Source organism: Myxine glutinosa, chromosome 1, assembly GCF_964187855.1.
Source record: "Myxine glutinosa chromosome 1, kmMyxGlut1.1, whole genome shotgun sequence".
Taxonomy (NCBI): Eukaryota; Metazoa; Chordata; class Myxini; order Myxiniformes; family Myxinidae; genus Myxine; species Myxine glutinosa.
In genome coordinates this window covers 24,159,596-24,187,166 of record NC_136261.1, presented here as the reverse complement: position 1 = coordinate 24,187,166, position 27,571 = coordinate 24,159,596, and the positions used below count along the sequence as shown (strand labels likewise).

The following is a 27,571-nucleotide window of genomic DNA, read 5'->3' as shown; positions in this document are numbered from 1 at the left end:
AGGGTTGGAGTTCTGGATAGTTTAGGGAATGTAGAAAGGAGGAACTGTAAGAGATGGTATTATATATATATTTTGGAATGAATAGATTTGGTGAGCAAGACGAAAGCATCCTTTTGTAGGAAAAGAAGAAAAGGGTGTTATAATATATGAGAGAAAATAGTTGTTCAGGGGAGAGATTATACATTTTTAACCACGTGATCGCGTGATCGCGAACGAAGAACGAATGAACAAAAAAGAACAACAAATAAACGAATAAGACCTGGGAAGGAAATATTTTTGGGGTTTTTTTTTTTTTGAGTAGAGATATTAAACAAGGAGGTATGGGATGAACGACTGGGACGAAACAGAGAAACGAAAATAATTGCAGCGCATTCGACTAATCGCTGAGAGAAAAACAAAACCACAAGGTCGGAGACGGTACGGTAGCCAAGCCTACGAGTACTAGGCCTCAGAATACTCGATACGCATTAACCGACGATTGTGTATACATGTACGAAAAATTTGCACCGATGTTGGCTGACACTCCACTCTGTACATACACCGAAAGATAGATACAGTCTCGACAAAAACACAATTGAGAAAGATAACTTAGCTTCGAAAGCGTGAGCGCATGGAACAGCTTCGAAAAGACGTGACCTCGCCGTGATCTCGCGAGATCATTGACACCAAACTCAACTTTTTAGAGGTATGTGTATGTGTGTATGTGTGTATGTGTGTATGTATGTATGTGTGTATGTATGTATGTGTGTATGTATGTATGTATGTGTGTATGTATGTATGTGTGTGTATGTATGTGTATGTGTGTATGTGTGTGTATGTGTGTATGTATGTATGTATGTATGAGTGTGTATGTGTGTATGTGTGTATGTATGTATGTGTGTGTGTATGTATATATGTGTGTGTGTATGTGTATGTGTGTGTATGTGTGTGGGGTACACCGTTTAGAATGGGTACACCATAAATATATCATTCATATTTTTCTCTCCCCCCTTGTCTCAAACAGAAAGAAATACAAGACTTAAAGAAGACATCTGGAGAAATTACCTTTGAATTGAGCGAGGGAGAAATTGATGAATTGTGCTGGGAAGAAGTTGAATGTATAATACCTCAAGGAAAATGTTTTAGTAATATGAAGATTTTAATGTTTTCACGATTATTTATATATATTTGTTTTGTTTACAATTATTTAATTATTAATTACAAAAAGAGAATAAAGGAGGAGGGAATGGGGAGGTGCACCCCTGCCAAAGACCCTTCACCCCCCTCATCCCACCCCTCCCCTCCCCTTGTGTGTGTGGGGAAGGTGGGGGTGGGATGAGGAGGGTGAAGGGTCAAGGGTGGGGGTGCACGGAGGGTGGGGGATGATGGGTGTGGTCTGTGTGGGTGGGGTCTGTGTGGGTGGGGTCTGTGTGGGCGGGGTCTGTGTGGGCGGGGTCTGTGTGGGTGGGGTCTGTGTGGGCGTGGTCTGTGTGGGTGTGGCTTATGATTTTTTTAATTTTTTTAATTTTTATTACCACTAATTAAATTAGCTAATCTGGGTGGGGTGAATAGAAATGTTGTTTAATGAATTATTAGCTTTGTTTTTTGTAATTCTTGTGAATAAAATGTCCCGAATATTTCTTCCCCATTCATATCATATAATTTGTAGGTCCAAGGGACTGTATCCATTACATCAATGATTTTAAATAATTAACGAGTACATTTTTGTGTATAACCTTTTTCAAAATGGCTTTTCCATTTGTATATTCTTACAATATCACCAACTTTGAACTTGGGTTTTCTCAAATTAATCTGCTTTTCATATTCTAATTTTGTAAATGTTTCTGATGGTTTTGATTTTGTTGATGAATGAACTGTATCATTGTAATTATCGACAATATTCTGGATTAAATACACCCATTGTTGAGAACTGAGCTGTGTGAATTTTTTATATAATTTCTCTTTTAAAGTGCGATTAAAACGCTCAATAACAACTGCTTTTCCTTCATTAAAGGTGCTGTATAATTTAATACCCTCCCCCTTTAGAAATTTCATAAATATTTTGTTATAGAACTCTGTTCCCTCGTCAGTCCATAACTTCTTTGGTTTTCTTTTACTTTTACTAAATATTCCACTGAAAGCTAACATTAAAGTATCACCTCTCTTGTTTTTCAAAGGAACAACCCAGGCAAATCTACTCCTCAAATCAATAACGGTTAAAGCATACCTGTATACCCTTATCCTTATCCTTATCATTATCATACCCTTATCATTATTTCGTTCGATTCAATCAACAGACCATATGTGGTCAGTGTCTTTGGAATAAACCTTCCTTCTTTTATACTTGGTGATTATAGGTTTGTGTAATTCTTTAGCCAAAAGCTCCTCAGTCTTGATGACATCATTAGAGCCTAATAGTTTTTTGAGGAATAACCAAGACCAAGTTTCAATTTAGCACTTATCATTTTTTTTACAATAAACCTATCAACTTTCTCTCTCAACAAAGGATTTTGTATCAAAGACAAATTATACAACATTTCTCTGTCCGCTTCATGTTTTTCATCCAATGTAGTGGTATTTCCATAAGCAATATCATGTTTCATACACACTTCATCAACCTTATTTTTTGGTTTAGACCAAGGTTTAGGATTGTCAGCCTCATCTCATCTTTTATCCAAGTTTGTTCCGGGACCACAGAAAGAATACCCTGGAAGGTGTAATTCCCCCGGAATTCCAGTTGTTGTAAATTTACTTCCTGACAGAAACTTTTGTATGTCTCCTCCACTTTTAGGAGAGATGAATTGGCACTTTTTAGAGCCACACACTTGACATATTCCTTTTTGATAAACTCTATTATTTTTAGCTTTAACATAAGAGATATTTTTAGATTTAGTTTTCTTTTTACATTTGAGACAATAACTCATATTTATTTATCAGAAAAAGTCCGACAGAGTATCAAAACCTTTTTGGTTTTCAACATATACATTTCTATCTTGATTTTTAAAACATAAAGAATCCTAAGGAATGCCTTCACTCTCTCCTCCATTTATTTACAAATAAAACTAACTAAAGTCAATAGCATCATCAACCACATAATCTTTGTCTTCTTCATGTAAATCTCCTCGCTGAACTCATCTCAACCATTTTTGAAATCATTATCTTAGTAAGAGTCGTTAATTCTTTATTTTCCTCTTCGGTGCGTTGAGATTGATTTATTTGCTGTAATACACTCAATCTTTTATGAATCTCACTGATTTCCATCTTTTTATATTTTTCCTCCCTCTCTCTTTGCTCCCTCTCCTCCTCCTTTTTCTCCCTCTCCTCCTTCTCCTTTTTCTCCCTTTTCTCCCTTTCCTCCTCCTCCTTTTTCTCCCTTTCCTCGTTCTCCTTTTTCTCCCTTTCCTCCTTCTCCTTTTTCTCCCTTTTCTCCCTTTCCTCCCTTTCCTCCTTCTCCTTTTTCTCCCTTTCCTCCTTCTCCTTTTTCTCCCTTTCCTCCTTCTCATTTTTCTCCCTTTCCTCCTTCTCCTTTTTCTCCCTTTCCTCCTTCTCCCTCTCCTCCTTCTCCTTTTTCTCCCTCTCCTCCTTCTCCTCCTTCTCCTTTTTCTCCCTTTCCTCCTTCTCCTTTTTCTCCTTCTCCTTTTTCTCCCTTTCCTCCTTCTCCTCCTTCTCTATTTTCTCCTTCTCTTCTTCAACTCCATCCTCAACCCTTGCTACCCTTGAGCTTGAGCCCCAAAGAATATTATACATATACTCATCTGGATTTTGAGATATTCTTGTATCTATAATTATTTTTCTCATAATAGGATACCAATAAGATTTGTTGACGATTTCTAAAAGAGTTTTATATTTCATAACTTTGAGAAGTTCATTTTTATTTAATATTTTAAACAAGTCACTTCCGTTTCCGGTCTTGCTGGAGAGGGTTCGTTTTTTCGCAGCTCCACACGCTCTCCATTTAAATCGAAGTTAAGTAATTGTTCCCATTTTGTATTTTCGTTAAAACTGTATTTATTTTATGGTGTATGTACGTATATTGTCCCGACAAAGATTTTCGGTGCAAATCTTTCATACCTGTATTGAAAATCGTGTTAATTCGTGTCGTCTTGAGGCCTTGTACAGTGTACACTGTACAACCTTGAGGCTTTGTTTTTCTCTCAGCGGTCTGTCGTTTGTGATCCAATAACTTTCGTTCTCTGTTTTCCCAGTCTTTCCACCCCAAAGCCTACTTCCTTATGTAAATCTCAACTCAAAAAAACAAAAAAAAAAGACATTACCTTCTCTGTGCTCATTCGTTTATTCATTCTTATTCGTTCGTTCGTTCTTCGACCACGTGTTTCTCCCCCATTTCCCCAGATAGATTGTCAAATTTCAACTCGTTATTTTATCGTCCATGCGATATTGTTTGATTATAGTTAGTTTTGGTTTGAATTTCCTGTAACTCGTAATTAATTAATCGTGTTCTGCTCCGAGTGTGTGGCCTTGTAGTTGTTCCCCCGTCGGTGTTTTGTTAACTTAAGCGTGTTTTGCTTGGCTCTTGGTTTTTTCCCTTCTACCCCGAACATAATACTCTGTCTAACGTTCTAAATCCCCCCCCCCCCCCAAAAAAAACAAAAAAAACAAAAACATTTATTTTATTTTCTCCACGTGTACTGTTGTCTCATCCTGTATTTTCTGTCCAGGTGTGCTGTTCGCCCCACCCCCATTATCTCCTTGCCATCCACCATTTGCCCTGTTCACGTGACTCGTGGTGGTCCCTCTCGGCTCTCCCCCCGTTGGTATTTTTGTGCATATAAGATTGTTCACAGTTCTGCTTAAATATTATTTAAATATGTTTAACCTTTCCCCTTCTGTGTTTTATTCAGTGGTATATTACAACACGCTGTTTTTCTTCCTATTTAAAAGGCTTTTCTCAATTTCCTCTCCAACTCATTCCACTTCAAAAAAAAGAAATTCAATATCTTATACGTCTCCCTCACTACATGGTCTAAATTCACATTCATTCCATCCCTCCTCCATCGTTCTGAATCGGATTGCTAACTTGAAAATCACAACAAACACAATTTGTTATCAATGTTCGTCTTTCTTTAATCATCCACTTTCTAAACTCCCCTCTTGCCCCTCCCATCCAAATCCCCCCCCTTGCACCTACACTCCTAAACTACCCCCTTGCCCCTCCACTCTTAAACTCCCCCCTTGCCCCTCCACTCCTGAACTCCCCCCTTGCCCTTCCCCTCCTAAACTCCCCCTTTGCCCCTCCCCTCCTAATCCCCCCCTTGCCCCTCCACTCCTGATCTCCCCCCTTGCCCTTCCCCTCCTAAACTCCCCCCTTGCCCCTCCCCTCCAAATCCCCCCCTTGCCCCTACACTCCTAAACTCCCCCCTTGCCCCTCCACTTCTAAACTTCCCCCTTGCCCCTTCCCTCCAAAACTCCCCCCTTGCCCCTCCCCTCCTAAACTCCCCCCTCACTCCTCCCCTTCAAAACTCCCCCCCAATCCCTCCCATTCAATTCTCCCCCCATACCATTCCTCTCCAATTCTCCCTCCTCCCCCCTCCTCCTCCAAACTGCCTCCTCCCCACTTCGTCTCCCTTCTATCTCATACCTCCACCCCCCCCAAACCTTCTACTTTCCTCTGCCCCCCCCCCCCTCAAACAACCCCTCACTGTGCCTCATCCCTTCACCATCAAACCTTTCATCCTCCTTATCCTTCCCTTTCTTGGAACTCTTCTGCAACATCTGACACACTATCAACTGCTCTCCCTACCTCCCCCTCTCATCCTTCATCTTACCCTACTCCTCCCCTCCCCTGTCCTGTACCCGATGCTCCCCCTCTCTCTTCATTAACGGTATGGACCTCAAACATCCGGGGCCTTCGCTCAAACCTGACTGATCTCTCCATACAGGTTGCTTCTGACAATCCAGACTTGATCTGCTTAACAGAGACTTTCCTCCTTCAAGATGTCTCTGATTCCTTAATATCTCTTCCTGGTTACTCCCTCCTCCGGTATGATAGACCTGAGCCTTGGCCTGGTGGTGGGGTGGCTATCTTTGTCAAAAACTCTCTTCCTCACTCTCCTTGCACTGCCCTCTTTCCTCCTCACCCGCAGGAGTACCTCTGGTTACGGCTTCCTCTCCGCTCCCACCTTTTGTTCATATGTGTTCTGTACCATCCCCCAAACAGTGATGACTCCATCTACATTTCACTGTCTGACAACATGGACCAACTTCTATCCACTCATCCCAACTCTCTCTTCCTCATATGTGGTGACTTCAACTGTCATCATGCCACCTGGTTGGGTGTGGGTTCCTCTCTCACCAGTCATGGCACCTTAGCAAAGGACTTCTGTGACTCACTGGGATTGACACAATCTGTCAATTTCCCGACCCGGATCTCAGCCAATGGAGTATCTTCTCTTCTAGACTTGGATGACAAACTTCCCTGCTAATGTCTGCTGCTCTTCTTCTGCTCCAATCGGTTCTTCTGATCATGTGCTTGTCAAAGTGGACATCTCTCTGGCCATTCTCCGAGAGCCTCCTCAGCGTCGACGAGTCTGGCATTTCACTCAGGCCGACTGGGACGGTCTTCAAGCAGCCATCAATCGTCTGGATTGGTCTCCCATCTCCACTGCCTCTGACATCAATTCTTCCTGGGAATTCTTCCAAAGCAAACTGATCTCTCTCATGCACAGATTTATCCCATCTCGCCTTCAATTGTCTTACCCTTCCTCCCGTCCATGGTACACTGAATCTTGTGGTGAGGCAGTTGCCATGAAACAACTTGCCTTTGCCTCTTGGAAGGCTAATCCAACTGAAGGCAATCTCAGTTCCTTCCACCAAGCTCGGAACAAGTGTGTGTCTACCCTCAGGAGTGCCAGGAAGCACTATCTCTCCTCACTCAAGAATGAACTCTCAAACCTTTCTCCTTCCTCCAAATCCTGGTGGCGTCTGGTCAAATCAGTTTCTGGTGTTTGTTCCCCCTCCATCCCCTCCCTTACCTCAAATGGCCACACAGTTGACATCGCACGTGACAAAGCCGAATGCCTCAACAATGTGTTCGCCTCAAAATCCTTAGTCCCAAACCCATCTCTCTCTGTTCCCACCTTTCCCAGTCGAACCCAACTGCTCCTCGACTCTGTGTCCTTCTCTCCTGACAAGGTGGAGGAGTTTTTGTCAAACCTCGACTCTGATTCTGCAACTGGACCAGACGGCATCAGCCCACGGGTCCTAAAATCCTGCTCTGCCGCTCTATCTCACCCTCTCTCTGTCCTTTTCACCCTATCTTTTGCTCAAGCTCATCTGCCAGCATCCTGGAAATCAGCTAACATTACCGCTTTACACAAAAAAGGTGCAAAAACAGATCCTTGCAACTACAGACCAATCAGCCTGCTCCCAATTATCAGCAAAGTCATGGAATCCATCATTGCTTCGGATATGAAATCTTTCCTCTTCTCCAATGGCTTGATCTCTGATCATCAATTTGGTTTCAGACCAGGTCACTCTACTCTGGACATGCTGCTACTGCTGTCTCAACAATGGATGGAGGTCCTCAATGCCAAACAGGAAATCAGAGCTGTCTCCCTTGACATATCATGGGCCTTTGATACGGTCTGGCACCCAGCTCTGCTCACCAAACTCTCCTCCTATGGTATCCATGGAAATCTCCATGCATGGCTTGCAGACTTCCTCTCTGGTCGTAGTCAACGTGTGGCCCTGAATGGATTTCTCTCATCTCCCCTTCCTGTTCAGGCTGGAGTTCCCCAAGGAAGTGTGTTGGGCCCTGTGCTTTTTCTGGTCTTTATCAATGATCTCTCCGACTCTCTGGAAAATCCTCTCTATCTCTTTGCTGATGACTCCACTCTCTGCCGCTCCATTCCTCTTCCCTCAGATCGGCAGTCTGCAGCCTCCTCACTCTCTGAAGACCTGGACAAAATCACAGACTGGTCAAACAAGTGGAACATGTCTTTCAATCCTGACAAATCTCACTCTCTTACTATATCTCTCCGAAAAGATCGACTGGACAACCCTCCCATCTACTTTCTCAACAATCCTCTCCAAGAAGTTCTGTCGCTCAAGCTTTTGGGTCTCACTATCTGCCATGATCTTTCTTGAGAAAACCACATTCCAAGCTGGCCTCCAAAGCCAGTCGCCGACTGGGCATCCTCCGTCGTGCGAAGTCCTTCCTCGGCACACCTGAGCTCCTCACCACATACAAGGCTTTCATCCACAGCTCAATGGAATACTGTTCTCCCCTATGGGCTGGTGCTCCTGCCTCACACCTGGCTCGGCTTCACGCTGTTGAATCCAAAGCTTTCAAAATCATTGGAATCTCCCGCGATGAAGCTATCTCTGAGGGCCTTTCACTCACTCACCGCAGGCAGGTAGGTGGTCTTTCTGTCTTCTACCGACTCCTCTCCGGCCTTGCTCCCCCAGCTCTCTCTGTGCTCTGTCCCTCAAATATTCCTACAGGTCGCACAAGATCTGCCAGCAACCCTCTGATGGTTAAACTGCCGAAATCTCGGCTCTCTGCTCACCTTCACTCTTTCATTCCACTTTTCTCCCGCCTGTGGAACAAACTCCCACACTTCCTTCAATCCCTCTCCTCCCTCCAGGTCTTTAAAACAGCTGTTCACCACCATCTCTTATCTTCCCCCATCCATAACCTTGATCTTTTCTACCCCCACTAATTCACCCCAGATCCACCTTGTTTGAAATTCCAACTTCTTTCCTGGAAATCCTGGCAGTGTCCATATGTTTATACCTCTCCCACCCCCCCCCCCCTTCTCATGCCTCCCCCCCAAAGCCCTCTCCCTCCCACAGATCTCTCGATGTCTCCATGTCTCTCGGTCCCTGCTCTCAAATGTTGTGTTTGTGTCCTTCCCCCTCTCTCCCCATCTTGTTTACCGCTCCCGATGTTATTTGTTTTATGTGTCTGTTTGTCTTTCTGTGTGATTAATGTTCGCTCTTTCACGAGCCTCGATCTTGTATACAAAAAAAAAAAAAAAAAAAAAAAGGCCCTATTTGTGGGTTTAGCAATATCAGTATAAGGCCAGTTTTTTATGACAAAATTCCCATGTATATGCTCCAAATCATAAGGTATGTAATACCGAGCACCCTTTTCTTGAAGGTATCCTTGAATACAAAAATTATAATTCTCTTGTAGTCTTCTTCCTGTCATTTATGTATCAGAAATATATGTGAGATTAATATTATGACAGGTAATACCACTCCATCTTCCCACTACCAAATCGGTTTGTATTCCTCGGCTTTCTATCCTTATCTCATTATCTTCCTTCTTTGTCATGCTAACCATCGCTATACTATCATATATTTTTCTTTTCTTAAAACCATGTATTTGTTGTTTACTAATTGTACTTCCACATAAATCCTTATCCTCGCCAAGCGGATAATATTCTTCTTTACGAGACGGATTCAAATCATGTAGGTCTTCTAAGTTTATTGAAAAATACCAATTATACCCTAAATCAGGCATATCATACCCCCATTTATTAATTCGCATATTAACTATATGTCCTTCTTTATAAAATTCAATTGTAAGCAGGTAGTTAAATTCAATGAGGAAAGGTGTATGGTCAGTATAACCAGGTGTTGTGGTTGTAAATGTTACTTGTTTAACAAAACGTGCTGTTTTATTTAAAAATATATATTGTGATAAATCACTGAATCTAATTAAGTCATTCGCATCTGTAGGGTTTGGATAATTGATTAATTTATAAGTATTCTTCATATTAATATTTTTACTTATACTATATTTTTGTCGTTCAGCCTGTGCCTTTGTGTAATAATTTGATAAATCAATATCCTGAGAGGATTCTCTAAAGATAGAACCATCTTTTCCAACAGAAGTCATTTATATTAGATTAAAAATGATATCATAAAAATTTTCATTATTGTTGAGTTGAAATAATACATATAAACATAATTGTCCACAACATTTAGAATTAATTTCTTGAACTTGAAATGTTTGATAAACACCATTCTGTAAGAATTGTATTACTTCAAAAGGTGGTGGCATACCATAACTGTCAAAATAATATTTATCCTGACTATTATGAATACAAACCCAATGAGAACCATTCTGTGTGTCTAAATTCATAATACTATTCTTTGTATTCTTATTTATATGTATTAATTCATCTCTCATACAAATAACCACATTATCAATTTTTAGTGTTTTACAATACTGAGCTAGTTCTATATTTGACGTTGTATTCTTTCCAAATTGTTTAAACCATTTATCCATTTATTTATGAGAAAGATACAATCCATTACCCCGTTTAGTTAGTTTAACACCCGCTTGAGCGATAGAGGAAGGCATATCTCCAACCAACAATCTAGCTTTATCAGGTAGACTTTCAAGTTTTTGAGCAAAATCTACAATTACACCACTTCCACTAATTTGTTTCTCCAACTCCTTGTTATGTCTTTCCAATTCTTTTTGAGCTTTTAGTTGTGCCTTCCTTTCATTAGCAGTTTGTACCACTGCTGAAATACCACCAGTCAATGCTCGCGCCGCACTTAAACCAGCAAATAAAGGAATTAGAAACGGGAGAAATCCTCCTCTTGACTCGTCTATTGAATAATTATTTAACATAGGTTTTGTCATTTTAATTTTAAGTGAACCAGTATCATTTAGTGTTTAAACTTGTGTGTGTGTGAGTAAAACATCAATTCTTACAGCTCCTTTTCTTTGAATTGTATTAACATTAATAATACAAGGCTTTTGATTTTGAATACAAGATGTTAATTTATTAAGATTGATTTGATTAACATATACCCCTACCATTTATTTATGAGAAAAAACCTATGTGATATTAATCATAACACCATTATCTGTATTAATCTGTAATTCTGTTTCTTCCAAAAGCAAACAATATGTATTAACTTCTTCATTCTCTCCTCTTTCAATGTATAGAGAAGTATCCACTCTATTAGACTTTATAGTTTCCTTTTGAGAACTCAGGTCAATTGCGTAGATTGTATAAAGTTTTTGAAACGCAACCATATCCAAAATAGGGTCATTATTACCGTTGCTTTCACACACCTTTTGGTAAGACTTGTAGGCTTCCGCATAATCATTTTTTTCCCAATCAATTTCCAATCTATCTCGCGGATAAAATGTTCCATCAAGAGAAACCCGAAGTTGTTTCACCTTAGCATTATCACACAGCGCATTATTCTTATTAGTACCATCCTCCCCATCTGGTTTTTTAAAAATGAGCCAGAGGTATCGTGGCTTTCCTTGAAGAACACCTAAATTCCAAGTGTAGGTAGTGTGTTCCAGTTTAACGTGTTGACATCTTCTTTTAAGGTATGATACATTTAGCGGGGTCTTTGAGTTAAGTCTTTTATTTAACATCTCTTCCGTTTTAAGATTAGGAGTATATTCACTGATATACCAACACAAATCATTAATAACAAATTTATTATTGTCGCCAAAAGCATTTTCAGCCCCAAAAAGCAACCTATTTACATTATCATTCCTTTGTAGTTGAAACCATACAAAACTTTATCATAATCACAAAATCCAAATATACCTTTAAGAGGTACTGCTACGGTAAAACTATTCTCTGCTTTTGTTTCATCATTATACATTGCCTTCCTTTGAATATAACCAGGGTCAGCATTTGTTCCCGTTGACATATCAGGAATAAAACCTTCAACAGCTCCCTTACCCATTCTATCACTAAACGAATATAGTGTAAATTTCATCATTTCAGATGTAGCAGAGACATAATCAACCGCTTCAACCTCTTGTGTTCCAATATACAGGCGAACACTATCAAACATTTTCCAGAAGAAATCATTTACGAGTGTAACATTAGTGTTATTCGCAGCCTTAGTGAATTTAAATTTACACAGCAAGAAACTATCAGCGAGATTCAAGTAAGTTTGTTGATTATTTATTTCAAAACTTTTTGTTCCATTTGAATTCCAGTCTGTTCCTGTTATAGCATTTACCTTAAAATAGCCTTCCTTTTTCGTGGAGTTTGAAATGATAATTGTATCATCCAAATCATAGATACTATCAATCGCTTCCATACTTGTATTTATATAGCATTCAAATTGTTGAAACCCTGACCCAAGTATTTTAATGATTTTTTGTCGTTCTTGTGAAGATAGTTGAGTTTTACCTTTTTTTATTTCTTTGATTGCTTGTAATTTATGAGACTCCTTTTGAGCATCTTTTATACTCTTTATAGCTCCTGCAACATTTCCCACGGCAGAAGCAGTTGAACCAATTAGGTCTTTATGTTTAAGAATGGTTGAACCAATACCCATAAGAGTATCAATTATCCCATCTCCTTTATTTCTGAATTGATGTCCCACACCCCGTTGTCTCTTTGGTTTATAGTATCCTCTACCAAGAAACATACCTTCACCCTTATAGTATGGTGAAAGGAACAACCCATCCCCTGTAATTATTTTATATTTTCCCAACTCGTGTTTTCTCACAATAACCATTATTTATTTATTGAAAAACTTCACGTAGGTGAATTCTGATGGATATAATTTCTTCATTAAAGGAGATCATACGATTATCTTGATCGGTTATCCTAAAAGTTACTCTGTATATGGTTTTTCCTGACACAGGTAAATAGACAAGATTTTTTGGTTCCATATTAAATTTATAACCAATCGGGGTTGAGTATGCGCTGAATGAAAATATTGTATTTGTTCTTATTCCATCGTTATAAGCACCATCAATCAAATCACAATGAATTAATACTGAATTTATACCGGAGGATATTTGAATGACATTATCACTGTAAGATGTCCCGTTAGTTTCAATCTTTTTTGAAGAGAAACCCAATAGCTCTCTAAACGATTTTTCAATTGTGAAATCAACTTTATAATTATTTTTAAGTTTAATCGTTGATTTTGATGTGTGTTTTTGAATATCTATTACCATATTTTTGGGTTCATCACCTTGTTCTTTCATAAGGCGAGAGACTTCAGAAGATATTTGAGAAATCACGTAAGCTCCAGGTGAAACGGTTATAGTTTTATATCCACTTCCTGGATTATAACTAAACTTGTTGTTTTCCTCTGTGATATTAAAAAGGGTATTGTAAGTCTCCATTGACAACAAAGAAGCCTCATATGAGACAAGGGGGGCAAGTTGTATTGGGTAAGGGAATGAAGCTGTGTAATCACTCATTGTGAAATTAAAACTAAGAATTGTGCTTCTCATCTTATTTAATATCTAATAAAATATCTTTGTATTGACATTTATTAATTATTTTCATGTTCATCAACTGGTCTAAAATGGCTGAGGCTTCATTAAAACAATTGTTGTTTCCAGCCTTCTTACTACCCAACAGCAATAATAGCCTATTAACTAATTGTGATGGGTCATTTGGAAGAAAGCTAACACCCGAACCAAGCTTACTTAAAGCATCAATAATATGTTTCTCCTTCTCATTCTTCTTCCTTTTACCAGCAACAGAAACTCCATAATCAAGTGCGTTTAGCAACTCAATATACTCTCTATCTTCCTCTCTTTCCATATCAAGTGGTTCCTCAAAATAAGGTGAATTCGTATATCCATCTTTTGTTAGAAGAAACATTAATCTTGGAGTTAATTCAACATTTGGTTGAGCAGAACTTAAGAACACAAATTTATCATTAAATATCAATAACTTTTCTTTCACAAGATGGAACTGTGCTGGTTCTTCTGTTGGAATGAGACCTGCTCTGGTTTTTGAACCCACCGAATATTCATTGTTTTGAAGAGCTTCCACAACATAATTAGGTGGTTAATTTACCTCCTCAAGTTTCCGAAATAATCCTTCATCATCATATTCTAATTCTCCAAGTTCTTGCTCTGTCATTTGACTAAAATCTTTGAGCATTTGAAGTTTTTTTGGAGTAAATTTTAACGTGGGAACTGTAGGTGAAATCATTTGTTGAGTTTTTAAAAGTGGTTTAAAAATTTTCTCTTGTTTTCTTTCAAAGGCTTCTTCACCAGTTAGTTTCTGTCTCCGTTTCTTCTTTATCTCTTCCTGTTGCTTTACAACTTTTGAAACCAACTCTTGATGTTCTTTAAACTTTCTTGCTCTTTCTTCGGTATTCATTTTCAGTATTTATTTATTGAAAAATATCATTTAGTATCTCATCTTGTTTCACAACAATATATTTATATTTTCCAATCGTGTGTTTCATATAATTTTCAAATTCTTTTTTACTGCATAACGTAGAGCAATTATCTCTCCAAAAATTATTTACATCTATTGAATTTAACTTAAATAAAATAAAAGTATTGGCATTGTTTCTTATTGAGCGCCGAGGGAGTTGAAAATATGACTGACTAAGATAAATACAATTACAAGAAGAATGTCTCCCTCTTGTATAGTAGCTATCCATTACTGTTTGGTTTCTCTCATTTACACAATCATCAAAGATAACGAGGTTCTTTTTTGATTTATCTAAATCTTGAGGTGAAGGTATATCATCCGTATTATCACTGAGAATACAAGTTATGGGTTTTGGTTTCGATTTTGATTTCTGTGTATCGCAAAATAATTGTATTATATCTTCAATATTATAATCATTTCGTTTGTTTTGAAGTTTAAATAAACCGATAATGTCTTCCTTTTTAAGACCCGCATTAAAACCCTGTGAGAGTAGTTGATACTCGGGTTGAAAACTTGACTTTGTAAAAATTATTAAATTATCATAATCTAAAAAATTAGGGCCAAGGAGCATCTTTAAAAGTAAACAGGTTTTTACACATCCGCTTGAACCAACTATTAGACATCTCAATGAATTTGGAATGTTTTTATGGTTATTAAATTTTATCTTATTTTCCCAAACGGGTAAAAAATCATTCATTTATATATTTGGAAAACAAGTCATCTAACTTTTTTGAGCTATTTTAGAAACTCTATATTTTATCCTGAGTTCAGGTTTAATTTCAAAATAATTCATTATTTTATTTATATAGTATCTTGTATTAACATTTCCATTAAAATTATTTTGAATAATAAATATCATTAAACCCTTATACATTTCCTCAATACAAATAGTCTCTTCCCTTGAAAGAAATGGTGTATTATCATCACTATACTTAACATTTATCTCCCTTATTAATCTTGTAAAGTAATTCATTTTTGGTTCTAATTTAAAAGAGTTATATATATTTTTTCATTTTTTATTATCATTAATTAAAATTAAATCACAGAAAATACATTGTTTATATGAACCCTCATTATGAAGCCCTATTCTATCACAAGCCGGACAATTCTCTAATTTATCATATGGTGAGTCTGGAAATTCTAAATATCCTTCAGAACTTATCATATTTATATGGTAAATTTTTACTTAAACTAAACGCAAGTTTATTCGTTAATAAATACAATGTTTCAAAGCACAAAAGACAAATTTCAATCAATCTCTACTTCGGTGGAAGATATAGAAAAATATGTCAAAGATGTTAAATTGAACAAAGATAAATATGGAAATTTTTGGGTAAAACCATTTATGGAAAATAACATGAGCCCCTCTATTTCATTTAAAGGAAGAGCTCTAACTATACCTGGAAAGACATCCATTAAAGTAAATCTAACAAAAGTTTCTCCTCTACTCCTGGCAATTTATTCAAAGCTTGAAAAAGTGATCGATCGCGATACTTTGAAAAAGAATGATAAGACCATCAACAATTCTAGAGGAAACATTTGTATATTCTTTAATAATCCAAAGGGTGTAGATCTAAGTAAAATGAATGATGTTAATATTTCTGGTGAAATGTCATTCCGTACCCTGATTATTAGAGATTATTTAAAAATAACATTTAATGTAAAAAATATTGTGGTTATTAGTTCTAATGAAAGAAAATATATAGATATTGATGGAAGTTTAATGGTATGTAAATGAGTGATATTGACAGTCAATACTCTGAGAGTCTCGGATCTGAATATGATACTGAGAGTCTAGGATCTAAAGATAGTTATGATACTAATAGTTTGTGTTCAAATGATAGTTATGAGAGTAGTTTTATTGATGATGATAGTGAAACATTGAGTGATAGTGATAGTGATAGTTATTTTAGTGATGATAATTCAGTGTACACAAATGATACTGTGCTCTCATTGAACTTAGATGATAATGATTTTAGTGTTGAATTTTGTGATTAAAGAGCGCTTTACTTTTAGTATACCTGTAAAAAGTGTTTTAGTTTAAGTATAGTTTCATATATAAAAAGCCTGTAAAAAGGCACTTTCTTCTATAAGTGTTTTACTTGAAGCACAGTTTCATCTTTAAAAAAGCCTCTAAAAAGGTGTTTTACTTTAAGTATAATTTTGCTATATAAATATGATCAAAGCAACGTATTGCTACGTTTGTGAACAAGAATATAAACAATACAAAAGACACCTTAAAACTAACAAACACACATTTAATCTACTTCACCTACTAGCTCCTATTCAGAAGGAAACAAAACACTGTTCTGTCTGTCATAAAAATATCCTCAAGAAAGGCTTCGAAATACATCTTAAAACAAATATACATTAATCAAATTTTATCACAACTAAAAACTCTGATGGCGCATTCAAAGGACATATTAAAATAAGCGTCTTTAACTTCAAACCTACTGAACCAGAGTCTATAGTTGATGCTGTAGAAATAGTTAAACCTGCTGTTCAAACGTTGATTGAAAAAACACTAAAAGAAATGAAACCACTTAAATTTTATATGGGAGTAAAATTAGAAATGACAAAGGACGAAGGAGTTATAGATACACCATACATGAGAACTGAGCCACACTATATATCTTCATATCAAGATTTTAAAACATCAGGAGTCTATGATGAACTTATTAAACAAGAGCAGGATGTGGATAATTCAATCGTAGGAAGTGGATTCAATATAGGAAAAATTATTTACATAGACATTCATATTCTTAAATCAGATCCTCTAAAAGCTTCTTCTTACATTGATTTACCCAGTGTTATCAAAAATAGAAAAGCAGTTCTCAATATCAAAAATAAAGACAATAAATGTTTTCTCTGGTCTATTTTAGCACACTTACATCCTCCACATTTTCATGATGAAAGAGTATCTCATTATAAAAAATATGACAATACATTAAATACGAAAGATCTAAAGTTTCCGATAACTTTAAATGATATTCCTAAATTTGAAAAGATGAATAATTTATCAGTTAATGTTTATGGTCTAACAGAAACAAACAACATTCAGGTTTTAAAGCTTTCTGACAATTGTAAACAAACTCATATTAATCTTCCATATTTTAATTCAGAGGAAAATTCACATTATACATACATCAAAGATATTGCTAAATTAATAAAACCACAAGTATGTAAAAGAACAAATAAAATATATATTTGTTTGCTTTGTCTTAACTTCTTCCATACACATGAAAGATTAGATAAACATTCAAATTATTGTGGTGAACATAAATCAACGGTAATCAATATGCCTAAAGAAGACTCAAAGATCACATTCAAAGATGAAAATAAAACAATCAAACATCCGTTTGTAATATATGCTGATTTTGAAAGTATTCTAGAAAAAATTGATACTGCTTCTCCAGATCCAAAAGAATCATACACAAATAAATATCAAAAACATACTCCTTGTGGTTTTTGTTATTATATCAAATCATCCGTTGGTGATGAATATACAAGTTAGAGGTGTATGGAGGCTCAAATACCCCAGAGGAGTTTGTGAAACGACTAGAAAAAGACTGTGTTTGATTAACCAAGATAATGAGAGAAACCAATAAACCAATGTCCTTGACGAGTGAAGAAAAAAGGGAATTTAGAAAAAACAATGTCTGTCATATTTGTGAGGAAAAAATTGATAAAGACCTAAAGGTTAGAGATCATTGTCATCTCACTGGTAAATATAGAGGTCCGGCTCATCAAAGTTGTAATATTAATTATAAACTCCCCTCCTTCATTCCTGGCTTTTTTCATAACAATGCTCATTATGATACGCATCTATTTATTAATGAACTTTCAAAGACATCTGGACACATTTCAGCAATTCCTAACACAGATCAGAAATACATTTCATTCACAAAAACAATTCACACATCTCCTATAACTCATATCAGATTTCTTGATACATTTAAATTCATGGCAAGTCCATTGGCTAACTTGGTTCAAAATCTAAAAGAGTTTCCATGTCTTTCAGAGTATTTTTTAGATAAATATTTTCTAACACAAAAGGGAATTTACCCCTATGACTATATGGACTCATTTGAGAGATTCAATGAAACACAACTTCCTTCAAAAGAAAATTTCTATAACAAATTAAACAACAGTCATATATCTGATAAAGATTATGTACACGCACAAAATGTTTGGGAAAAATATAACATCAAGAATCTTGGCGAGTATCACGATTTGTATCTCAAAACTGATGTGCTTTTATTGGCCGATGTATTTGAAGCCTTTAGATCTGTTTGTCGCACTGGATATGGATTGGATCCTGCTCACTACTACACAGCACCTGGATTTGGCCTGGAGTGTGATGTTGAAAATGACAAAACAAGCTTTGGATTTGATAACCGATGTTGATATGCTTTTGATGATTGAAAAGGCAAAAAGAGGTGGAATTTCACAAGTCTGCTTGAGCAGATACGCAAAGGCAAATAACAAATATCTTCCAAATTATGATTCAACGAAAAAGAGTTCTTACTTGATGTACTATGACGTGAACAACCTGTATGGCTGGGCAATGTCTCAGGCTCTTCCTTATGGTAAACTTAGATGGGTAAAGGAAAAAGACTACAAAAAGGTTGTGGTGAAAATGTAAGTTGAACCCAGGTGTGACGCTCACTTAAACCACTGGGCGGTGTCTATAAGACATGCAGTGAAATTATACCAAGGTGAACCCAGGGTGTGCTCGCTACGGAAGGGGCGTCTATAAGACCCGGGACAACCGGGGTGCGCGGACACTCCAGCGGAACTCACTGTGACATAGTCCTGTAGTTTGAATGGTATGTACGCCCCTAAATGCTGCGCTGACTGTCCTCTCTGTTGGACCATTGTTATATTGAATCAACCATTGCTGCTCATGAAATATTCTGATTTTAATGCCTGTTGCATGCATGTATTCTTACAGGATGTACTACAGATCTAAATGATATTAAACCTACCCAGAGGTCAAGTCGTGTCTGAGCTTGATTTTCACGACATTTAATATCATTTAGATCGCCCGAATGGCTGACCACAAGATGATCGTGGTACCGATTCTCGGAGCCGACCCTCAAGCTGAGGGATCAGCATCGGAGTTCACTCACTGGCTCCAAACGCTGGAGAATTACTTTGCTGCTCATGAAACAGAGCCCACCGCTGCGATAAAGCTGTCCGTGTTACAGTCGAAGGTCTATCACACTACTCTCGCCGCCGGTCTGCCTCAAAAGGACCAGATGCGATGGGGACCTCGCAAGCCTTTTGCGGGACCGCGTCGTCAAAACGCAAACTGCTCTCCTGAGGCCCGAACGCCGGAGCAGGCATGACGGACTCCGGCAAGGCGCCTGCAGAAGGAGGCCACTGGGAAATGTCCTGGGCTGCAACCCCGTCGGAACGACGGACCCGCTTGGCGCCGAAGGTACGAGTCTAGCCTCGGCTGCTCGAAACGCTAATGGCTCCGTCCGAGAGAATCATCCTAGATTGGCGTGCCTCGGCCCGAGATGAGATTCCCACGCGAGTGATCATGACTCCCATGTCGGCCATGCCTCCACACGGCCGGCACACTCCGACCACTCGCTACTCGGTGGAATCGCCTCCTCCACGCGGATCGCGCACTGCTCGTCGGGATCACACCGTGCCTCACACGGCCGGCTCACCCTGACCACTCGCTTCTCGGTGGAACCACCTCCTCCACGCGAATCGCGCACTGCTCGTCGGAATCACGCCGTGCCTCACATGGCCGGCTCACCCTGACCACTCGCTTCTCGGTGGAACCACCTCCTCCACGCGAATCGCGCACTGCTCGTCGGAATCACGCCGTGCCTCACACGGCCGGCTCACCCTGACCACTCGCTTCTCAGTGGAACCACCTCCTCTGCACGAATCGCGCACTGCTCGTCGGAATCACGCCGTGCCTCACACGGCCGGCTCACCCTGACCACTCGCTTCTCGGTGGAACCACCTCCTCCGCGCGAATCGCGCACTGCTCGTCGGAATCACGCCGTGCCTCACACGGCCGGCTCACTCCGGCTGCTCGGGCACTGCGCCCTTCGCGGGCACCACTCTGCGAGGCCGGCGATTCTGATCGCGGCTCGTCGAAATCCCACCTACGCGCGAATCGCGCGCTGCCCCATCGCGGGCACAACCCGATCAATCGCTGCATGGTGGAATCACCTCCTACGTGCAAATCGCGCACTGCGCCCTTCGCGGGCACTACTCAACGAGGCCGGTGAACTCCGCTGCCCGGAATCGCCTCAATGGAGGCTCGCTTGGCACCATGCGAGGACTCGTCGCAGCACGGATGAGTTTCGCCCGGAATCGCCTCAATGGAGGCTCGCTTGGCACCATGCGAGGACTCGTCGCAGCATGGATGAGTTTCTAAGGACGTCGAGCGGGACCTTCATAGCCTTTCACGACACTCGGGCTTATGCTTATGATAGATGGTCATATACCATGTGTATTCTATATGGCTATCTATGTCTAAAACTCCGGACAAAACACGGCCCGAAAGCTAAACAAACGAGATGCTACTTCAGGGCGTGATATGTATTCGATCCTTTGACCCGAAAGCTAAACAAACGAGACGCTACTTCAGGGCGTGATATGTATTCGATCCTTTGACCCGACAGCTAAACAAACGAGACGCTACTTCAGGTCGTGCAGTCTATCGCTGCCAAGCATGCTCGCCCTCTCGACTCGGCGAAGCCGCACTGGTTCAACGGGCCGAGCTCAACTTTCGGTTTCCCTCGTACGCGGTGAGCCCTAGATAATACTTTTCGCTCGTCGGCCGGGTTCGTATTCCGTACACCGATCTCGAGCCCGCTCGAATGCTGCTGCCCAATGGACGCGAGACTTTAGATTTCGGAGTGCTACTTTACTCCGTCTGGGGATACCGCTCAGCTGGAATTGCCGTCAAACCCGCCCGCACGCGCCCGAACCAATTGATGACGTCATCGACTAAATCACGCGTTTGCTTTACAGCACCATTTAACTGTTTCCCGCGCTTGCGTCATCAGAGTTCGTCTACCTGGGTACCTCTACAGATAGCAGAAATACTCAATCTGACCGCCCCTGCCCGAAAGTGCGTGTCATAACGTGGCGGCCTTCGAGGGCGACTAGCCAACATCGCGGACTTATGCCGTTAATCGATAAGGCACGGGGCATTTGGGGGTGCACGGTGACCCCATGACACGGTGACATTGAGCGTTGCGCCCGACTCCCTCGTCTCCTGAGCAAGCCACGTGGGCACCGGCCCGCCGGATCGCCCTTGACTCTGGGCTTGTTGCTTCTAGGACAGGTCGCCTGGCTCGCCTCCACACATTTCGAGACTGCGAGACGCCTCGCCCGGCCGCTGCCTGATTGCGTTCCCTCTGACCCAGACTGTGAAGGTCGCTCGACTTCGGTGCGCGATTCGCGGCTGTTATCTCACACTTCATGACGGGGGGGGGGGGGATGGATGAGTGAGGGGGTGAGATGATAATCCATCCAGGCCATCCTCTTGGATGTCGATCCATCCATCTGGGCCATCCTCTTGGATGTCGATCCATCCATCTGGGCCATCCTCTTGGATGTCGCTCCATCCATCTGGGCCATTCTCTTGGATGTCGATCCATCCATCTGGGCCATCCTCTTGGATGTCGATCCATCCATCTGGGCCATCCTCTTGGATGTCGCTCCATCCATCTGGGCCATTCTCTTGGATGTCGATCCATCCATCTGGGCCATCCTCTTGGATGTCGATCCATCCATCCGGGCCATTCTCTTGGATGTCGATCCATCCGGGACGTTGTCCATTTCTCGATCTCGACGTTTTCTCTCCGGGACACTCCCTCCGGGATGGTAGCCGGTATAGCCGATCTTCTCCGATCCTCTGCGTGCTGTGCTGCTGGTCGGGAGATTCTGCGCGCTTCGCTGGGAAGGCGCATTTCGGTCGTTTTGTGCGTCGTTCGGGCAGCCTACGGAGGGCACTCGTGGCAAACGTTTTGCTTGAACCTATTTGCCGGAGCTTGTAATTCGTACGCGCTGCCGTCAGAGAGAGCGCTCGGTCTCGTGATTTCAAAACAGGGGGACTCCGGGATATCGCGTAACTCTCGTTATGGCTCTCGTCGGTTCTCTCCCTTGGCAATTCCATGACATGGATCTATTATGGATCGACCATGTACCCTTGGGAGCCAAGGCAGGTACAGACTTACTGTAATGGACTTACTGTAGTGGCCTCCTGTCATGTAATCTTACTTACTGTTACAACTCCTAGGCCGGTACAGACTTACTGTAATTGACTTACACTGTCATGGCCTCCTGTCATGTAATCTTACTTACTGTTACAGCTTACTGTAAAGAGGCTTACTGATTTACACATCTTCCACATCGACACATCTTCCTGTAATGTGTTGCCTTGCGACGAATAGACATGGCTTACTGGTTTACACATCTTCCACATCGACACATCTGCCTGAAATGCATTGCATTGCGACGAATGGACATTCGCTCTTCGACAAGGTACACCTTATGTAATGAGTTGCATATCGTAAAGGTACACCTTATCCAGCACATAGGCCTGTGAGACTAGCCTATTGTGACCCACAGGCTCATCATCTGCCAGTATCGGACATGTTTGCTAACCAGGCTATGAGTGCGCCTAGAGAACATCTGCCGTCCCTCCCTTCGCCTGATACACCTCTGCCTGAAGCGGTGAGGGCACTGAGGTGCCCCTCCGACACCTGCCTCCAGCGGCTACTCCGAAGCAGGGGACTCCGGATTTGGGGACGATGTACCCGGTAGTTTCCGAACCTGTGCTTGCAGGGTAATTCGCCACACTGACCTCTACGGATGGACCGACTGACCTGTACTACTGATAATGGATTTGTTTCGTATAGCGCTTTCCAGGAAGCCCTAAAGACGCTTTGACAGTGTGCGAAACATAACACAATGGCGCAAAGACAAGAATCAATAGGGATATTTATTTGACACCCTAATAATGATATAATGACTTCCTCTACCTATTAATGCTGACGCGCGCTCGCTTCCTGCCTAGTGGCAGCATAGTTCTAACGGCGGGGAGAATGTGGTGAAAATGTAAGTTGAACCCAGGTGTGACGCTCACTTAAACCACTGGGCGGTGTCTATAAGACATGTAGTGAAATTATACCAAGGTGAACCCAGGGTGTGCTCGCTACGGAAGGGGCGTCTATAAGACCCGGGACAACCGGGGCCCGCGGACACTCCAGCGGAACTCACTGTGACATAGTCCTGTAGTTTGAATGGTATGTACGCCCCTAAATGCTGCGCTGACTGTCCTCTCTGTTGGACCATTGTTATATTGAATCAACCATTGCTACTCATGAAATACTCTGATTTTAATGCCTGTTGCATGCATGTATTCTTACAGGATGTACTACAGATCTAAATGATATTAAACCTACCCAGAGGTCAAGTCGTGTCTGAGCTTGATTTTCATGACAAAGGTTTTACAAGATGTATGTATCTCTACACAAAAAGAATTGGATGATTCAAAGGTTGGATATTATTTTGAGGTCGATTTAAAATATCCTGAAGAACTTCATGTCAAACATAAAGATCTTCCATTTGCTTGTGAGAAAGAAAGTCCAAAGAAAGAATGGTTGAGTGATTATCAACGATCGTTTGATATAGGTGAATCAACAGAAAAATTACTTACTATGTTATATAACAAGAAAAATTATGTTCTACACCAAAGAAATTTGCGACAATATTTATCAAAAGGTCTAAGAGTAGAGAAGATCCACATGGTTCTAAAGTTCAATCAAAGTCATTGGCTAAAGGAGTACATTGATTTTAATACACAAAGAAGAACAGAGTCAAAAACAGATTTTGAGAAAGACTTTTATAAATTGATGAATAATGCGGTCTTTGGTAAGACCATGGAGAACGTGAGGAAAAGACAAAATATCAGACTAGCAACATCTTGGGAACAAGCATCAAAATTAATTAATAGACCGAGTTTTACTAGAGCTGAGGTCTTTACTGAGAACTTTTGTGCGATCCATTTGATTAAAGAGAGTATTGAAATGGACAAACCTATTTATATTGGAACATTAATTCTTGATTTATCAAAGTCATTAATGTATGATTACTTTTATAATAACTTGAGGAAGAAATATAAAAATGATGTTAATCTACTTTCTATGGATACAGATAGTTTTATTTTGAAAATTAATACTGATAATGTTTATTCAGACATGAAAGAGGACATTAATATCTATGATACAAGTAATTACAGTCCAGAGAGTGAGTTGTTCTCTTCTAAAAATAAAAAGGTGATTGGAAAGTTCAAGGATGAATTAGGAGGATATATTATGAGTGAATTTGTGGGATTGAGGTCAAAGGCTTATGCTTATAAATACATTGTGAATAACGTTGAAAAAACTGATAAGAAGTTAAAAGGTGTAAAGAAAAATGTTATTAAAGAAACAATAAACTTTAAGGATTATTATAACTGTTTAACAACAAAGAAAGAAGAGTTTAGAAAGATTAATGGAATAAGAAGTTATAAACATCAATTATATACAGAAGAGATAAATAAAAAAGCATTGGGGGCTTTTGATGATAAGAGGTTTATTTTAGAAAATGGAATTGATAGTCTCCCTTATGGTTATATAAGTGATAAGATAAGTAAGTGATAAGATATATATAAGTGATAAGATATAAGTGATAAGATATATATAAGTGATAAGATATATATAAGTGATAAGCTAAAAAGGGGGTTAGGGATTTTAACGGGCTACCGCCGCCTTTTTTACTATTATATAAATGATTGAACCAAGTATTAACCAGACTAAAGAGTGGAGGTGTAATCAACCTTGGTATATGAATGGAAAACATAACGAATGTGAGAAATATCAAATAGGTATAATTGAAGAGGCAACTGGTAAAAAGGTTCACAAAACAAATAAGAGAATTAATTTAAATACTGGTGAGTTGGGTAAAAAAGATGGAAATATTTTTGAGTGGACGGAAAACTTTGATGGTTGTTAGGAAAATATATACTATAATTAAAAAATGGTGTGTGGCACAGGAGGAGGTCAAACAAGAACATTGAGGGAGGTTTACCATTTTATCTTAGCTCAGTTAAAATATCTTGAAAAAGAACCAAACTCAAACCTCTTCTTTCATAATATATTAGATGGTGATGGAAGTTGGAGGCGAATTAAATTATTTCCTACGCATAAACAAATATTTGTAGGATCATTGTTTCAGTGGTCTACTCAGGATCATTGATAGTAAGAGTACCATAAGACCAAGGGGGTCAGGAATAGAGGTGTTAAGGGGAAATGAAGAAAAGTGATGGTGAGAGGAAAATTTACATGTAAGTGTGAAGGATTATAGGTTCATAAGGCGAGAAAGGAATAGGTTCATAGGGGAAGAAGGAACATAGGTTCATAAAGGAAGAAAAATCATAGGTTCATAAGGTGAGAAGGATTATAGGTTCATAAGGTGAGAAGGATTATAGGTTCATAGGGGGGAGAAGGAACATAGGGGGAGAAATAGAGGTGTTTATGGTTTTTGAAAAAAGACAGGGGGGTAAATGACATTAGATAGGGATTTCCCATGTTAAATGGCAGTGTCCCAGAAACAACATTTATCATCTACTACCAACCATACACCGCTTCGATCGAGTAACCTTGCAGTCATGACAAAGGGATTGCAGTGCTGCGATTATATTTTCTATATTATTATTAACGTTATTATTATTATTATTTTGAAAACAATACTACTGTATTAAGAAACCTGGGCTAATTTGTCCGAAGCGGCCTAAAGGTGAGGCATGAAGGCATGAAGCCTAAGGCCTTTTATGTACTGTCGTTGGAAGATCCATAACGCCTTTGCCTTTGATATTTGATGGTCATTTTAACAATCGGTTTGTTTGTGTTTCGCACTGCATGAAAAACGAGCATGGTGATTGTGATATGACAGGTTCAATGATATGTTTGGCCTGAATGGCATAGGAATCAATATGGCGGTGTGTAGAGTCAGACATCATACACCGTAATGAGATCACCAATCACCTGTCTTCAGCTCTAATTGGTGTGTGTTTGAGGGGCATGCATACATACACACATACATACATACATACATACATACATACATACATATGGACAGACAAACACTGTTCTGGACGGCTTCGCCCTACGGGCTATGCAGTAAAAATTACATTTGGTCCGTCATGCTTGTTGTAACTACTGTGGATCCCCGGTAAGATTACCTCCTGTGCAAGCTTTCATGTGTTTATAATCTCTATTTTTCGATTGAAGATGCAATAAATGGTATACCTGTGGCAGCTTCTGAGATGAGTTGCTTGTGCTGTTCGGAGGTTGCTTCAATCAACTGGTGCAGAAGGGTAGTGCGATGCGAGCCATGACTTCGAGAATCTGCACCGAAAGCCTTGCAACATTCAAGAGCCTCAGTTGTGGTTGTTATAAACCTCTCTGTGCGGCCATGTAGGAAGGTGCCTGTGCTGCAAATTTCGACGATCACCGCATGGTGTCCATACATGCGGGTGAATGCCAGTTGTAGTGCTAACTGCACAATACTGTCTGGACTCACACCGCATCCCTGGAAGGTGAAAATGAAAGGCAGATAAACTGATGGAGTGAAAGAAAGTTTGAGAGGGCATAACAAACAAACTGGACTTGTCACATTCAGCAGATCTGCAGTGAGATTTATCAAACATCTCCACTATTACAGTAGAGTCCCAGTTTAACAAATATGTGATGTAACGAATTTTGTCAAATCTATGCATACATTTTTTGAGAAATTTTAGTACATAATGACCAATTTGGACTTCAGTACACCAACAGTCAATAAAAGGAATGCAATCTGTTTGAAAGTATCGTCGATAAATCGAGAAATTCTTGCATCACCAGATGTGAAAAATTCAAAAAATTTTCACCATCAAGCCTGCCCTAAAAACCCTTGTACTGCGAAATGAATCTTCCTCATTTACACAGGTGGTACGACACAGCAGCTTGGCAAAGACAGGGAACATGGATGCAACAACTGGCCACGAGGCAGGTCAAATGGATTTGGAATCGGGACCAACGATCATGAGACACACGATGGTAATTCCGAATTTTGGCTATTTTTAAAATAAAATTTCCAGGAAAGAATATAGTACAGGCTTTTTTATGCACCTATTTTTCCACAATATATAGACCGATCCGATAACGACGATCGTGCCCCCTTCGCCGATAGGCGGCGCTCTTGCGTCCGCAATTTCTGGGAGGCGTCCCGATCCAAACTTAACTACAGCTCGCTGCACCAGCATAACTATCATCGCGATCGTACATGAAAAGTGTCTGTGATAATCGTTCTCAAGTGTTTTTCTATACGTGTGGAGCGGTCATGGACATTGGAGAAAAGGATTTAAATGATTTTTA

The 27,571-nt window shown here is 39.8% G+C and overlaps 2 protein-coding genes across 9 annotated transcripts in view; one reads left to right on the top strand and one right to left on the bottom strand.

Moving 5' to 3' along the window:
* The window catches only part of LOC137416116 (carnitine O-palmitoyltransferase 2, mitochondrial-like), a 1,201,140-nt gene that overhangs the window by 381,730 nt on the left and 791,839 nt on the right, over positions 1-27,571 (top strand). The window lies entirely within an intron of this gene.
* LOC137421890 (carnitine O-palmitoyltransferase 2, mitochondrial-like) overlaps positions 1-27,571 on the bottom strand; it is a 101,895-nt gene that overhangs the window by 10,857 nt on the left and 63,467 nt on the right. For all 8 annotated transcript variants that reach the window (XM_078769330.1, XM_078769152.1, XM_078769100.1 and 5 more), the window contains one exon: positions 26,465-26,747. In XM_078769330.1, the coding sequence (XP_078625456.1) occupies positions 26,465-26,747 (283 nt within the window). The remainder of the gene's footprint in view (positions 1-26,464; positions 26,748-27,571) is intronic.